At 36.9% G+C, this 13,971-nt stretch overlaps 1 protein-coding gene across 9 annotated transcripts in view; it reads left to right on the forward strand.

The window, feature by feature from the left end:
* susd1 (sushi domain containing 1) overlaps nucleotides 1-13,971 on the forward strand; it is a 90,574-nt gene that overhangs the window by 39,600 nt on the left and 37,003 nt on the right. For all 9 annotated transcript variants that reach the window (XM_039759508.1, XM_039759503.1, XM_039759505.1 and 6 more), the window contains 3 exons: nucleotides 86-265; nucleotides 5,921-6,106; nucleotides 8,291-8,470. In XM_039759508.1, the coding sequence (XP_039615442.1) occupies nucleotides 86-265; nucleotides 5,921-6,106; nucleotides 8,291-8,470 (546 nt within the window). The remainder of the gene's footprint in view (nucleotides 1-85; nucleotides 266-5,920; nucleotides 6,107-8,290; nucleotides 8,471-13,971) is intronic.

Raw genomic sequence — 13,971 nt, forward strand, 5'->3', positions numbered from 1 at the left:
TTAAGCTACAGGACCGAATTTGTTTCTTGTTATTTATTCATTTATTTATTTATTTTTGTTTTACTTTTTCATCTTTGATTCTTAGAAATTTATTGCAAAGTGCCACAACTCATCCAGAATGCTAATCTGTTGTGGGATGGCAGCAGACATCCTGGAAGTCTGGCCACATACCAGTGCAAAGAAGGCTTCTATTTCAAAGGCAGCAAAAATTCCTCAATCTGCAGTCTAAGAGGAATCTGGGATAGCATTTCTGGGGAATGTAAAGGTATAGTGCATCTTTTTATGTTTTTGTTTTTTTATGAATGTAAATTATAGTTTGAATTTGGCAGAACAGATGGCTCCTTAAACTGTATGAGGCGAAGAGTTTGTGAAGCTGTCATCTAATTTGTCACTAACCTCCAATCTATACTAATAAAAGGCAAAGCCCTCACTGACTGACTGACTCACTGACTGACTCACTGACTCATCACTAATTCTCCAACTTCCCATGAAGGTAGAAGGCTGAAATTTGGCAGGCTTATTCCTTACAGCTTACTTACAAAAGAGGCAGGTTTCATTTCGAAATTCTACGCATAACGGTCATAACTGGAACATACTTATGTACATATATACAACCATAGCCTGCAGCTCGGTCACCGTGTGAGGCGGAGTTGCGTCCCTCATCGTCACGCCTCCCACGTAATTGAGTGCCTGCCCATGTAAGGCCGTCTGTTAGCAGCAATCCAATAGACACGCTGCCGCTAAATATTTGCGGGTGAAGGACTGTGCTTATGCAAACGAAGATGAGATGGTCAGGGATAGATTAGTGTTTGGCACAAACTCAGCGAAAGTGCAAGAGAAACTTTTAAGTGTCGGGTCTTAGCTAACATTAAATAAAGCCATGGACATGGCAAGATCGTACGAGATAGCACAAGCACAGCTGAGAACCTTCGATGTACGTACTCTGAGTGGCTCACGTGAACTGACTGTGAACGCAGTACGCAGAGAACAAGCAAGAACTCCAAAGAGCGCTGAACAAAAAACGCATTACACAATTGAGAAGGCAGCAAACGAATATGAAGCAAGTGACACATATACAAGCATATTCATAAGTGCAGCTACTGCGGAAACAAAGCACGGTGTAAACCTTAAGTTTAAAATAAGTTCATAGACAGGCTGCCACTGGCGTTTGTCATGCCTACGACGAATACGATATTCGTGAGATACAAGTTTAATGAGAGGACGCAGGATATAAACGAGACTTTTGATCACTTTGTAACGGAGTTAAAATTGCTGGTGAAGGACTGTGCTTATGCAAACGAAGATAAGATGGTCAGGGATAGAATAGTGTTTGGCACAAACTCAGCAAAAGTGCGAGAGAAACTTTTAAGTGCCGGGTCTGAGCTATCATTAAATAATTGCTGGTGAAAGACTGTGCTTACGCAAACGAATAGAAAAGCAAGGTGAAAAGCTTAACTTTAATTTAAGTTCATAGACACGCTGCTGCTGGCATTTGTCATCCCTAAGACGAATACGATATTCGCAAGATACAAGTTTAATGAGAGGACGCAGGGTATAAATGAGACCATTGATCACTTTGTAACGGAGTTAAAATTTCTGGTGAAGGACTGTGCTTATGCAAACGAAGATGAGATGGTCAGGGATAGAATAGTGTTTGGCACAAACTCAGCAAAAGTGCGAGAGAAACTTTTTTACGTTCATAGACACGCTGCCAGTAAATATTCGCAGGCAGATCTACAACTTAATACCGGGAATGCCTGTTAAACATCTTAGATTCATGAGTACCGATTTGGGTAGTGATCACTTCGATGAATGATACCTGTTATCTTTACAACGGTTGACAACGAAGATGAGATGGTCAGGGATAGACTAGACAAACACGGAATGTAACTTGAACACAACACATCCTCCAAATACGAACCTGATTGAAAGAAATAATGATAATCAAATCCTTGATGACAGCAACACTCATAACACAAAACAATTACATTGACAATCATGTTACGTTATTTTTAAAATGTTTCCTTTTCTTTTTCATAACTTCTTTAACACACTACTTCTCCGCTGCAAAGCGTGGGTATTTTGCTAGGTACAAATATAACACTAGGTCATGTCACTTGCAGACAGAGTATAGGAGTCAAGTGGAAAAGTAAAAAAAAAGTTAGACATTAAACTGCATATTTCAGGAACCTCTGCTGCATTCTTTAAGATTAAGACTGATATACTTTGGTAGTAGTATAATGCTGCAGGACCCTGTCACCCTCCCAACTGTGACATGGACAAAGAAAGAGATTTATCCATCCATCCATTATCCAACCCGCTATATACTAACCACAGGGTCACGGGGGTCTGCTGGAGCCAAACCCAGCCAAAACAGGGCACAAGGGTGGAAACAAACCCCATGTGACATATTATATCAATGGATACCTCCTATTTAAGATGGCAGCTTACATGAGCTTGTATTTGAGTATTTTCTACTTTCTTAAAACAAACTTTATGGTAGTGATATTTAGGGGAAGGAAAACAGAGTAAGGACTTCAAGCATGAATATTCTTTCTTGTTTGTCTTTCATTCTGGCTTATTTGATATTAATTGTTTTGTTTGTTTTTTTAACTGCTGGCTTATATACCTTATGGATTTTTTCCTTGTTCTTTACAATGCCTTCTAACTTTTGCCTTTTTATGTCTGTCAATAGTAAATCTTAGAATAATAGTTTCTCCCTAGCATTGACTACACTATTAGAAAGGGTAGCAGGTGTTCCGAACTCTCTGTTCTCCCACCAAACATCCTGCCTTCTCTCTCATGTTTCTAAAATGGCCCCATTACCATTTTTTACTGATTTCCAAAGTTCATCCCTAATTAGAGGTTGAGAGTGGGTGCTTAAAAACCTAGTGTGAGGAGCACTGTTTGGATTAGAAGTCAAACAGAACATATTGTGGTCTTTGGACATAAATGTAATGTTGTGTTTGCAAGACTTTCCAGCCATGATACCCAAGGATTAGCCATTTAGACCTGCTCAGAGACTCTTTTCCTGGGCACCATTGCTACCACTGTGTGGCCAGGGTGTAGAAAAGTTGAGCTAACCTTTAAATCAATGGATGACCTCTACTTTTCCCCTAGTCAGAGTACTTTGGAGGCTGCCTGTTCCGCACCTGATTTAAGTATAACTCATTTTCAGTCTTTCTTTAATTATGTTGTCCTTGTCCCATGACAGATACAGTTGTTATATTTGTATTTTTTAGTTTAATTATTTGTGTTTTTTAATTTTTTAAGCACTGCCTGGGACCCTAGGGCTAATAGATTTGTATCAGGAATGCATGACTATGAGATGGAGAAGCTAGCATTCTGAATGAAAAGGGAGCACAGTAAGAATGACACACACATAAACATACAGAGGTGAGAAAATTCTACAAGTGACAGTAAATTCTATACACACATTCTCCCGTACACTTTATTTAACTTGCCTCCCAAGGTATGACACCCAAAAAATAAAACATTAAGATCAAAGAAATTTGGTAAATGTTTTGTAGAAAGAATTGGGAATGTGTAAACATGTAAATGAAAATATGAAGTCAATGTACAATTACAGTGGGCCTAAATTGACAGATTTGATTATTGTCTTATTTTAGGGTATTTGGCTGAGGACTGGAAATTGATATGGGTCACACTGTGCCTCTAGAAACCTGCTAACATGACAAAAACGCTTTGCTAGTTATTCCATGTTTTATTTTTATGAAGTTACTTGATACCAAAATGTTAGGAGATGAACAGTACGATTTCCCTCTTTTACTGTACTTTGTTGCATTTTTGTTTTTCCCATTTTTGCCACCTTTCTGTGGTCTACCTCTCTCTCTCTCTCTCTCACTGTCTCTGTCTCTCTCATCTTTGTGTCTTTCTCCCTAGTCTACTTGTTCCATACTGAAAAAAACAAAGTGAGTTATAAAGCAGTTTGTCATATGCCTGCTTCTGTCTTTTTTTATGCCTTCAATCTCATTTCAACATGTGTAAAAAGAAATATATTAAAAAGGAATTTGAATGGTGGAGAGGAGAACTTTATTCAACCTATTAGTTAAGGTCAGACAGTTTTTAGTTTAGGTGTATGGGCACTAACCTCCTATTACAGCAAACACCCAGAAGGATGCAATCCATACTAAGAGTGGCTACAATTACAAATATGTATAATTTCAGTGCTAATCCACAAGGAGAAAAAAGTCACTGTCCGAAAATGTGAGGATTGTTTATTTATGATGAGAATGAAAACATCCAGTCTCATAAAAAGTAAATACACAAGCGTTAAGTTACACATAAAAGTAAACCATATTCTAAATACTCTGAAATGGACACTTCAGCATGTCACGTATATAATATGACAGTGAGCTGGAAAAGAATGTACATTATGTGCCTAACATAGGAAAAGGCAGATTCAAATTACTTTATTAAAAAAGCTAAAGTACAAAAAGAACACGACAAGCATTCATGTGCTCTTGCATACTTAGTGTCAGAAACGACATAACACTCTGCATACCACCAGCCTACAAACACACCAGTAAGCTGAAAAAGCAACACCATCAATATTTACAATAGTTAAATCAACAAGAGCTAACTGATATCAACAGCTATTACATATGATAGCAAATATTACACACTCCAGTATCTCTGTCTCACAGTTTTAGTTATTTCCTAATTTTTTTTAATTTCAAATTGTGTAAACATTTAAATAGTTTTTATATAGATCCCTAACCTTAACACAATCTCCCTATTCTAAAGCTAGCTATATATTATTGGAGGTCATGTGGGGTGGGAATTTATTACTAAGCAAGGTATAAAGGGCAAACAGGTAAAAACGAATGACTTTCAGGAATCAGAGGGCAGTGGAGGTGTTGGAAATACTACGAGGGGTAGTAAATCTGTATTATTGTGTTGTTACATATTCTCATTTTAGATTCTCTTTGCTGTTCATTTGGTTTGAGGAGATGTCTCACAAGCATCTTTTTTTCATCCACATTGAGCAATCGTGCCTAAGAGGATCTCAATGTCTACAGGATTCCATGTACATACATGTGCTGGGACACTTTAGCATCTTAGGTTAACATTTTATACATAACTAGGCACTAGTTTATTAACTGTGAGAATTGAGGCCACAAAGATCATGCCTTAGGAGAACCCATACTGGTCATAGAACATTTTTTCTGAGTTCTGTGTCCTTCTGTTGATTTAAGAAAATAAACAATATATTTTGAAGAGCCACTGGTAGGTCTTTTTTGCTCTGCCACGTGTGAATGTTACTTTAGGTCTTGTAGAGACAATTGACACCAAAACCATAGAATTATGTCAACCTCCTCTGCCATCTGAAAGTCTTAAATAGGACCAGTAGGGAAGAGGATAAACCCTGTCTTCTCTTAAGTTCAAATCCTGGATCAGATACTGATTGCTGTAAAGTAGGGGGTTGATTTTCAAGCGTCTCGCTTGGTATTTTTCATGCGGCTGGTGGATTTAGTTGTTGTGTCTGGAAAAAATATGACAACACTGTCTGCATTGTCAGTTGTTGTCAGGTGACAGTAAGTAGTCTAAACCATTTCCCTGGTGCTTTTTAAGCCATCCCATGTCAGTCAGTCCGGTTCAGAGCAAAGCACCCATACAACATAAAGAGTCTTTGAGTTATTATTCATCTTATACACAATGTTCATTATTGTTGAGATGCTCCTACTTCCTGTAAATATCTTCTTCTATCTGAGATCCTCAGAAAAGATACAGCGTACTCTCAAATCTGTAGTCTGCACTGGCTTTAGCTTGCATACTACAACTTCAGGATTTGAAACTCTAGCAGATTTAACAGCCAGACTGTAATTTGTTTTGTGCCATTATGTTCATAAAACTTATTTTCACATAATCCACCTGACAATCCCAATTGTTTTTGCAGAGATTGATTGTGGTCCTCCTCCATCCCTGCCAAACATAACTCCACTGTGGAATAACACCTTGAATTCGAGATATGGGGCTGTGGTTTATTATCGCTGCACAGAGGGCTTCTACCGTGCAGGTGGGGACAATTTCTCTATGTGTGCAGGAAATGGCTTATGGCAGATGACTTCCTTGCTCTGCAAAGGTAAGGCTTTGTGCTACACACCACTACCCCCGGTACAGCAGAAAATGAAAGGAGACACTTGTGAGCGCAATTTCTTAGCATTGTTTTAACCACCTAATCCAGTTAAGGCTTGTTGGGGCTGAAGTCTGTCTTTAATCTGGAAACAGTCCTCGAATATGGTGCCAGTTCATTGCAAGGCCCACTCTTACACACACCCACTCATGGCCAATTTAGAATAACCAATTGACCTAAGTGGAAAATTAGAGTACCCAGAGGAAAACCAACATTGACACTCTGAGAACATGCAAACCCCACATGTACAATGATGAGGCACCAAATTTGAACCCAACATTATGGATCCGTGAGGTATCAGGGTTAACCACAACACTTCTGTAATGCCCATTTTATCAACATAACTAGGGGAATTTATTTTATTAGTTTGGTTTTGACATCCAAAATTCATGTGGTCTTTATTTCATGAGCGTGGATGCAGAGATTAGGACCAGAAAGTAGGAAAAGATTGTAGATGATGGAGGATAAGGAAGAGGAAAGAAACAATTATAAATTTGGAAGTGGTAATGTCTAAAAGTGAGCATAATGCCCACTCAAAAATCTGTTCTGCCCAGTCAATGAAAAATCTATAAAAATAAAGTTTTAACTTCTTTTTGTAATCATTTGCCTTCCCAACTTATCCAAATGCCCACCCCTAGTAACACTTCTGTCATTTGGGAAAAACTTATGAATTGCTCATATCAAAGCTCATACTTCTTATATATTCAGATTGAACTTCCTCTAATAATTATACACTTATTGATATCTAGATGGATGCACAAAGAAAAGGATCAGTGTAATCCCTTTAAGTGTAAGTGTGACACCAGTTTAGTTCTTAGTTTTATTATTTTAATTATTAATTTATCATTAATATGACCAGTGACAAAACCATAGCTGCTTTGTTTTCAGCTATCTTTAGAGCAAATGCTTAAAGGTGGCAAAATTGTATTAATGTTATGTTGCAGTTTTTTTTGAAGTTCTCTGTAAAGCTCATTGTGATGTGCCTCCCTATGAAAAGCACACATTTTTTAATCCTTACATTACAATGGAAATGAAGAAGAAATTAGCGTTTTTTTGCTGGTATCTGTGTTCATGGGTATTTCTTCTATTGCCAAAAACAATGAGCAGTCTGCTTTATCAGGATATGCTAGAACTTGTTTTTCTAGTGTCAACACATCTGGAACAAAGATAAAGAAGACCAGCCAAGTCTTTGTTTATTTTCTTTATCATGCACATAAACCAAGTGTGCATATTGCCAGGCTGAGATCCTTGTTGTCAGACTAGTGTTGAATAATGTCTGGCGGGCAGACATGTAAGTGGAGCAATGGAGGAGATTAGGGATCCAGGTCTCATATCAGAGTCATTTTCTTTTCTCCAGGAGAGATAACACACTGACTGGTTAGAGGTTTTGAAAGACACTTAAAGTTGCTATTAATTTGCTGCTCAATTTGCACAAAAGGTATTTTAAAATTTATTCAGTATTTTTTGCAACTAGAAATAAAAAGCAACAAAAATGCATTAAGCTGATACCACATTACTGCAAATATGATGGAACTGTCAAATTACATTTCTTTTGGCTGCTTGTGCTGATTATTATTGATTATTAATTATTATTGTTATTATTATTACTTTGTAATGTTGATATGAGTCGAGGGATCAGTGTTGCCTTATATCGCACCAAATTTGGGTAATAAAGTTATCTCTGAATTGCCTTATGGGTTTCTACTATGTTAAAAGGCTTCCACATAAAATTTCCCACAGGGGAACTCATATTTTCCACAACATGTGAATGCATCGTATGTGTGATTCCCTCAGTAAGTCACTTTAACCATGAATGTGTAATTAATTTCACGGTATTTCTAAATTATTTTGGAAAGGCACTATATAGAGTAAAGTTTGTTTTCTTTCTGCGCCTCCTATATATTGTTGACACTGGAGGCATTGCAGCACTGACAATACACTCTTAATAAGTTAAGTGATAGACTAGCATGGGTAGGCAGCAGGCCAGTCTGGAGTGAGGAGTTTGGTGCATTTCTGTATGACTACATTTATATTAGGCCAGACTCTTGACACCTGCTTGACTGATACACCTCAGTTTCAACTACCATTAATCTTTCATTGCATTCATTACTTCTTGTTCTTTCATATGAACAGAAATCAACTGTGGAAAGCCTGCCTCCATTCCTCATGCCACTGTGTTGTGGAATCAAGCATCTCAACTGGGCAGCAAGGTTTATTACAAATGCCAAGATGGATTCTTTACACATAACAAAAATAATTACTCAATGTGTGCAGCTGATGGAAAGTGGGGAAAATTAAACTTTACATGCATAGGTGAGTATATATTTTAAAAGAATTCTCTATGTTTATTAAACATATAACACAAATTACCACAGACACAGCTTATGTAAACCTTTAATGCTTTTCCTAACAATGTTTAAGCTTTCTTGGAAAGAATGTGATCATTCAGCATATCACCCATTCCAAAAAATGGTGGGTGAAAAGGTCTTTCTAATTTTTCAAATTTTTTGTGAATGATATAGCTTGGGCTGTTGTTATTTATACTTGTGATGTCAACAAAATTTCATGCAATCAAAGATTGTTTTAGGAGAGAAATACAAGTAAAAATCCTCTGGCTGTTGAAGTCCCAATCAACCTTTTCTTTGTCCCTTTCCAGAACACATTTACTCCAGTGATAGATAATCAGAAACTGGAGCATATTCTAGCAGCAGTGAGTATTAGACAAAAGTTGACCCAAAATTAATTACCAAAGGATTCAGGATACAGATCACATCATTTTGGATACCCAAATGTGATCAGCAAACTAACGGAGAGCAATGTATTTGGTTGATGTGATGAAACCAGAGTCCACAGTGGAAAGCCACATAGACAAGAAGAAAAGAGGCAGTCTAAACAAAAAGATCGCCTTGGCTGAAATCTCACAGAGGCCCATAGACCATGAGGTGACATTAGCTGCTCTGCTGACATTGCAACAAAAATCATCTTGCTGTGCAAGAGCATTGCTACTTAATAAGCAATTTGTACAGATATGTTGATTTTCTAATATTAGGTGCATTTGCAGCTTGAGTTACTATAGGACTGACACATCAGACAGGTCTATCTAAAAAATTGCTTCTTATGTACCAACTGTCATTCTACTGAAGCTGCCAACAGACCCTATGGTTATATGAGTGACAGGAAAGTCAGGGACAGGATCCATGCTGCTGGCTCTAGATCTAGGCAGCTGGTCACAGGCCTTCTGCTCAGGCCTTCTTGACATCTGACCCTACAGGAAAGCAATGCCAGGCCACACACACTAATATAGTCCACAGATGTCTTAAGGGATGCTAGTATGCAGATGCTACTTTGGTCTGCCTTCTCTCCTGATTTTAAACTTAGAGAAAGGACCCTCTGTCTGCCAGTGAACAGTGAATGACATCACACAAGTTCACATTATTGATGCGTTTCAAGCATCAGGTAGTCACTGAAGATACTGAAGGCCTGCAAGGTGACTATTGTTAATGTTTGTAGTTATTTTTTTCCAGTTATTTTTTTTTTTTTGGTTTGTTGTAATGTTTTGTTCTCCTATTGTTCTCATTTATTTATTTTTAAAGTTTGCAATGAAGGTTGAAATTTCACTCTTAACAATGGGTGTTGTGTTTTTTTCCCATTAGTACACTATGTGTCATAAAGCCAGACTTGGCTGTCAAACCTAGATTAATGTGCTCATCTTTAACAGCTACATATGTTGCACTGGTAGAAGATAAAAAGAGTAAATAATTCATGTTTATATGTCTGGTTTTGGTCTCTAATTCAGTCATCAATTGAGATTTGGTTGTGCCTTTGTAAACTAAATAAGGTGCTTCACTTTGAAATGGAAACAAGCCCTTTGCTTTCATGATTGCTTCTGATTGTCTATTTCCCTATAAATTGATCTATGGCTAGTAAAATACATGTATGAGGTTTTCCAGGGGATACAGGATAAATATTAATAGTCATTATGGGTGCTGCTCTTAATCTGTCAGAGATGAGCTCAGAAAAAATAAGGATTTTTTCTTGATTATTCAAAGCTCTCATTTTGAATAATATCAGTCTTTCTCTTGTATCTCTTTTCAAGAGTTCAAATATTTTTATAAATAAAGTTTTATGAATCCTGTCGTCTTTCCAAATTCATATTCACATCTTCGTCGCCTCTCATTAAATACGCTAACATTCTAGCTTTGAAATTGTCATAATAAAAATTATAATAATAAAAATAAAGAGCAGCAAGCACAGTGATACAAATATCCCAAATCTGGTGTAGCATCTCATTGAATTGTGCATTTTTATACCAGGTTATTCAGCTGCTTGACCAAAATGTCAATTTTAGGATGAGACATTTCCATCTCAGAAGACATTACATTATAGTTCTGTACATGAAGAAAGCCATCCCAAAGCATACTAAATTTTCAGTTAGTCTGTTTTTATAGTACATTGTTTCAAAATACTCTTAAGTGTCATCCCTAAGATTTTTACATATGTAGTATAATGTTTGTATATGTTTTAAGTTGTAAGCACAGGTTAAGACACTGCAGGATATTATTGTCATAAGGGTAGTCATTTAAACATTTAATTTAAATTTGATGTTGACTTGTAAAATCGCAAATTCTTACAGTTGTCCTCGGTTTTGCTTTTAGGTTTGCATATTCCACTTAGTAGTTGAAATATTTTGACTTTGGTTAAAAACTTTGGTAGAACTCACAACTCTGATTTTTGTCTCATCCATCTCCTGATCGAGTTTACTATTCTTCCTGCCAAATTTCCAGCTAGGCAGAACAGTGTCATAGTAGAAGAACAGAGTGCTTTGTGACCATATCTGGTGTAAGCAAAGCACAAAAAGTTGTGAGTACAGTTTGAAGTTCAAGACTGACATGCCCCATTGATGCAATTTAGACAATGTTAATAATTATAAAAGTATAAGTAAAATTAATGAGGCCATTCTTTAGCTAAACTTCAGCTCAGTCACTCACTGGTCAGTAGTGATGTTATGTTGGCAGTTCTTGTAACACTGAAGAATTCAATGTTGGAAGAGTTGACTTGGAGAGGCAAAGTTAATGGGTACATGAGGAGGGTTCAAGGTAATTCTTCTGGGTCATCACAGATTGGAGGAGGGTAAAGAGAGACAGCTAGTAACTGGTGTTCCCCTTTTGTCTTTTCCTGATATTCCTGCAAAATTGATCCTTGAAGGCTATCAACATGCTCCTGGCAACTGACACTGAAAAAGACTCCAGTAGTAAACAAATTGGTGGACTGCTTGGCAAACCATTATTTAATATACTTTCAGTGCATTTTGTGGTGAATGGCATTATGAATGCTTTGCAGGTAGATCTCCCCTAATCTGAATTTCCAAAATCTGAATCTGGAAATGCTCATGTTCAGTTATGACAATACTGTGGAAGTCAACATACAATTGAAAGAACTGGTAGATATGTTTGTGAAAACATTAATTGCAAAATATGCATTCAAAGTAAATTATGTGACACAACCCCTTTAAAGGACTGACATTAAGAGATTTGATAATTAACAGCAACAGGAGATGCAGATTTCAATAATCAAAACATTTGAGTTAGTAAATGTGATTAATGACACCAGTCAATGCATGAGACTACACACAATCCACCTTCTGACTTCACATCTAAACCAACAAAATGAAGTTAATATTTATATATAAACTGTTCAAAAAAATTAAAGGAACACTTTGAAAACACATCAGATCTCAAAGGGAAAAAAATCCCACTGGATATCTATACTGACATGGACTTGGTAATGTGTTAGGATGCCACATCGTTTGATGGAAATGAAAATTATCAAACTACAGAGGGCTGAATTCAAAAACACCCCGAAAATCAAAGTGATTGTTCTAATTTTCTAATATACGGTAGCTACATCTTTAACACACAGTATATACAAAGACCACAATGCTTATCTAAACTCTGTTTGCTGTTGTGTCATGTAGTGATGCAATACACAATATGACAGAAAGATATCGTAGCAGACATAAGCACTTCTCAAACGCATTTGTGTCTGTCTCTTTTGCTGCCGACCTCATTACAATGTACAGACTGATCATTAAGCGTCAGTTATCTTGTGCTCCTAAGATTCTCAAAGGATACAAGCTATTTAAACTTTTTATTTTCTCACAGGATCAAGTCTTTTGCTCAGTTTCTTTTCTTCTCTCCCTGAAACCTTGCTGGTTTAATGTGCAAGGACTGAAGAAATGGTGGTGGGTGTTTTAGGAACATGTACATATGCAAATACTCCAAAATCCGAAAATATTTGAAATCTGAAATTCTTCTGGTCCCAGGCATTTCAGCTTAAGGATGTTCAATCTTTAAAGCTAATGCTATTTTTGTAGGTCAAATTCAAATTACTATATGTAAGTGTTTTAGGACTTTTTGGATTTAGTTTGTTTAACACATGCAATGTTTTTCAAGTCATGTTTGCTGTGTTACTTAATGGGTTCAAATCCCATGCCTGGTGAGTGGGTGTAGATGGCACACTATCTTTGTGTCTGTGTGGATTTTCCTCTAAATACTCTACAGATTTCCAGAGTTTGCAGTTAATTTGTGCAGGTACGGTTTATTGGTGAGTCTTAATTGTCTCTGTGTGTCCTGTGATGAAATGGTGCTATTTCCAAGGTTGACTCTTCCATGTCTTGCACCTAGTGCTACCAGTATAGGCTCTGGACATCAATTGACATTAACATCAAATCTCATTACTAAAAAAGGAATTCAGCCTTATTACAATTTTATGATGTCACAAGTTTTAATCTTATTCTCATCAGGTGTACTTTTGGTTGGAGTATTGGGAGAATACCCAATATGTATGGTCACTCTTGATTTGCTACTTCATTCATAAGAAATTTAAAGATTTGCTCAAAATTGTAATGTAAATATCAATGGTAAAGGACTTTACATTAAGGAAGTATTTCACTGCTAAAAATATAATGTGCCCAAAAATGACAATTTTTTTTTTTACTTTGTATGATGTAATGAGGTGAGAACTCCAAATCTTCTATTGATAATCATCATTTGGAAGAATGTTCATGTGACATTTCCTCTTGGGAAGTTAGTTTACTTTCAGGACAAAAACTGCAGAAACTCTCCAGCACTATTCAGCTCACCAAAGAGTTGAACATAAAACTGCTGCTATCTGCAGGGGCAGAATCCACCATTTTCTTACTATTTGACAAGTAAATAATTTCAGCCAGAACTCAGCTCAGCTCATAAGAATAGTCACATTTGGGTGGTACATTGAACTGGCAATAAACACAGGGCAAAGAAGTAGAAGCCTTTTGGTGTGAGAAGGTCGATCGATGTTTAATTTATGCAGTGACCTTCACTGAGCACATCATCACAAGACACTTTGCAATGCAAGGATTGTGTCAGACTTTTAAATCTTTTATAATGAAGTAAACTGGTATCAGAAGTGTTTTTAAGCAATAGCCAGAAGGAGTTAACACTGTTGGGTTGGTCTGTGGATGTCTGGAGTCAATTCTGACCCAGGCACAGTGACCGGAAGGATGAAGTATAAATGGCTGCCTCCTTCCAGGGGCAGCGGACAACAGGTTTATGATGCAAATAACAATGTCAATGAAAGAAGGAGGTTGTAGACAAGAGAAAGAAAGAGAGGTAGCTGAAATATTTGAAGTGAGAAAAAGCTGTCCTTATGATAGCTGGGTAATCCTGCATGTATTCCTGTCAGCCTTGTAAGCACTGACCAGTATTTTATTGGATAAGCTGTGTTACTCCTGCTGTCTCACCTCTTTTTTTTATGTTAGACAAAATAGTTCTCAT

Source organism: Polypterus senegalus, chromosome 7, assembly GCF_016835505.1.
Source record: "Polypterus senegalus isolate Bchr_013 chromosome 7, ASM1683550v1, whole genome shotgun sequence".
In the NCBI taxonomy this organism is placed as follows: domain Eukaryota; kingdom Metazoa; phylum Chordata; class Cladistia; order Polypteriformes; family Polypteridae; genus Polypterus; species Polypterus senegalus.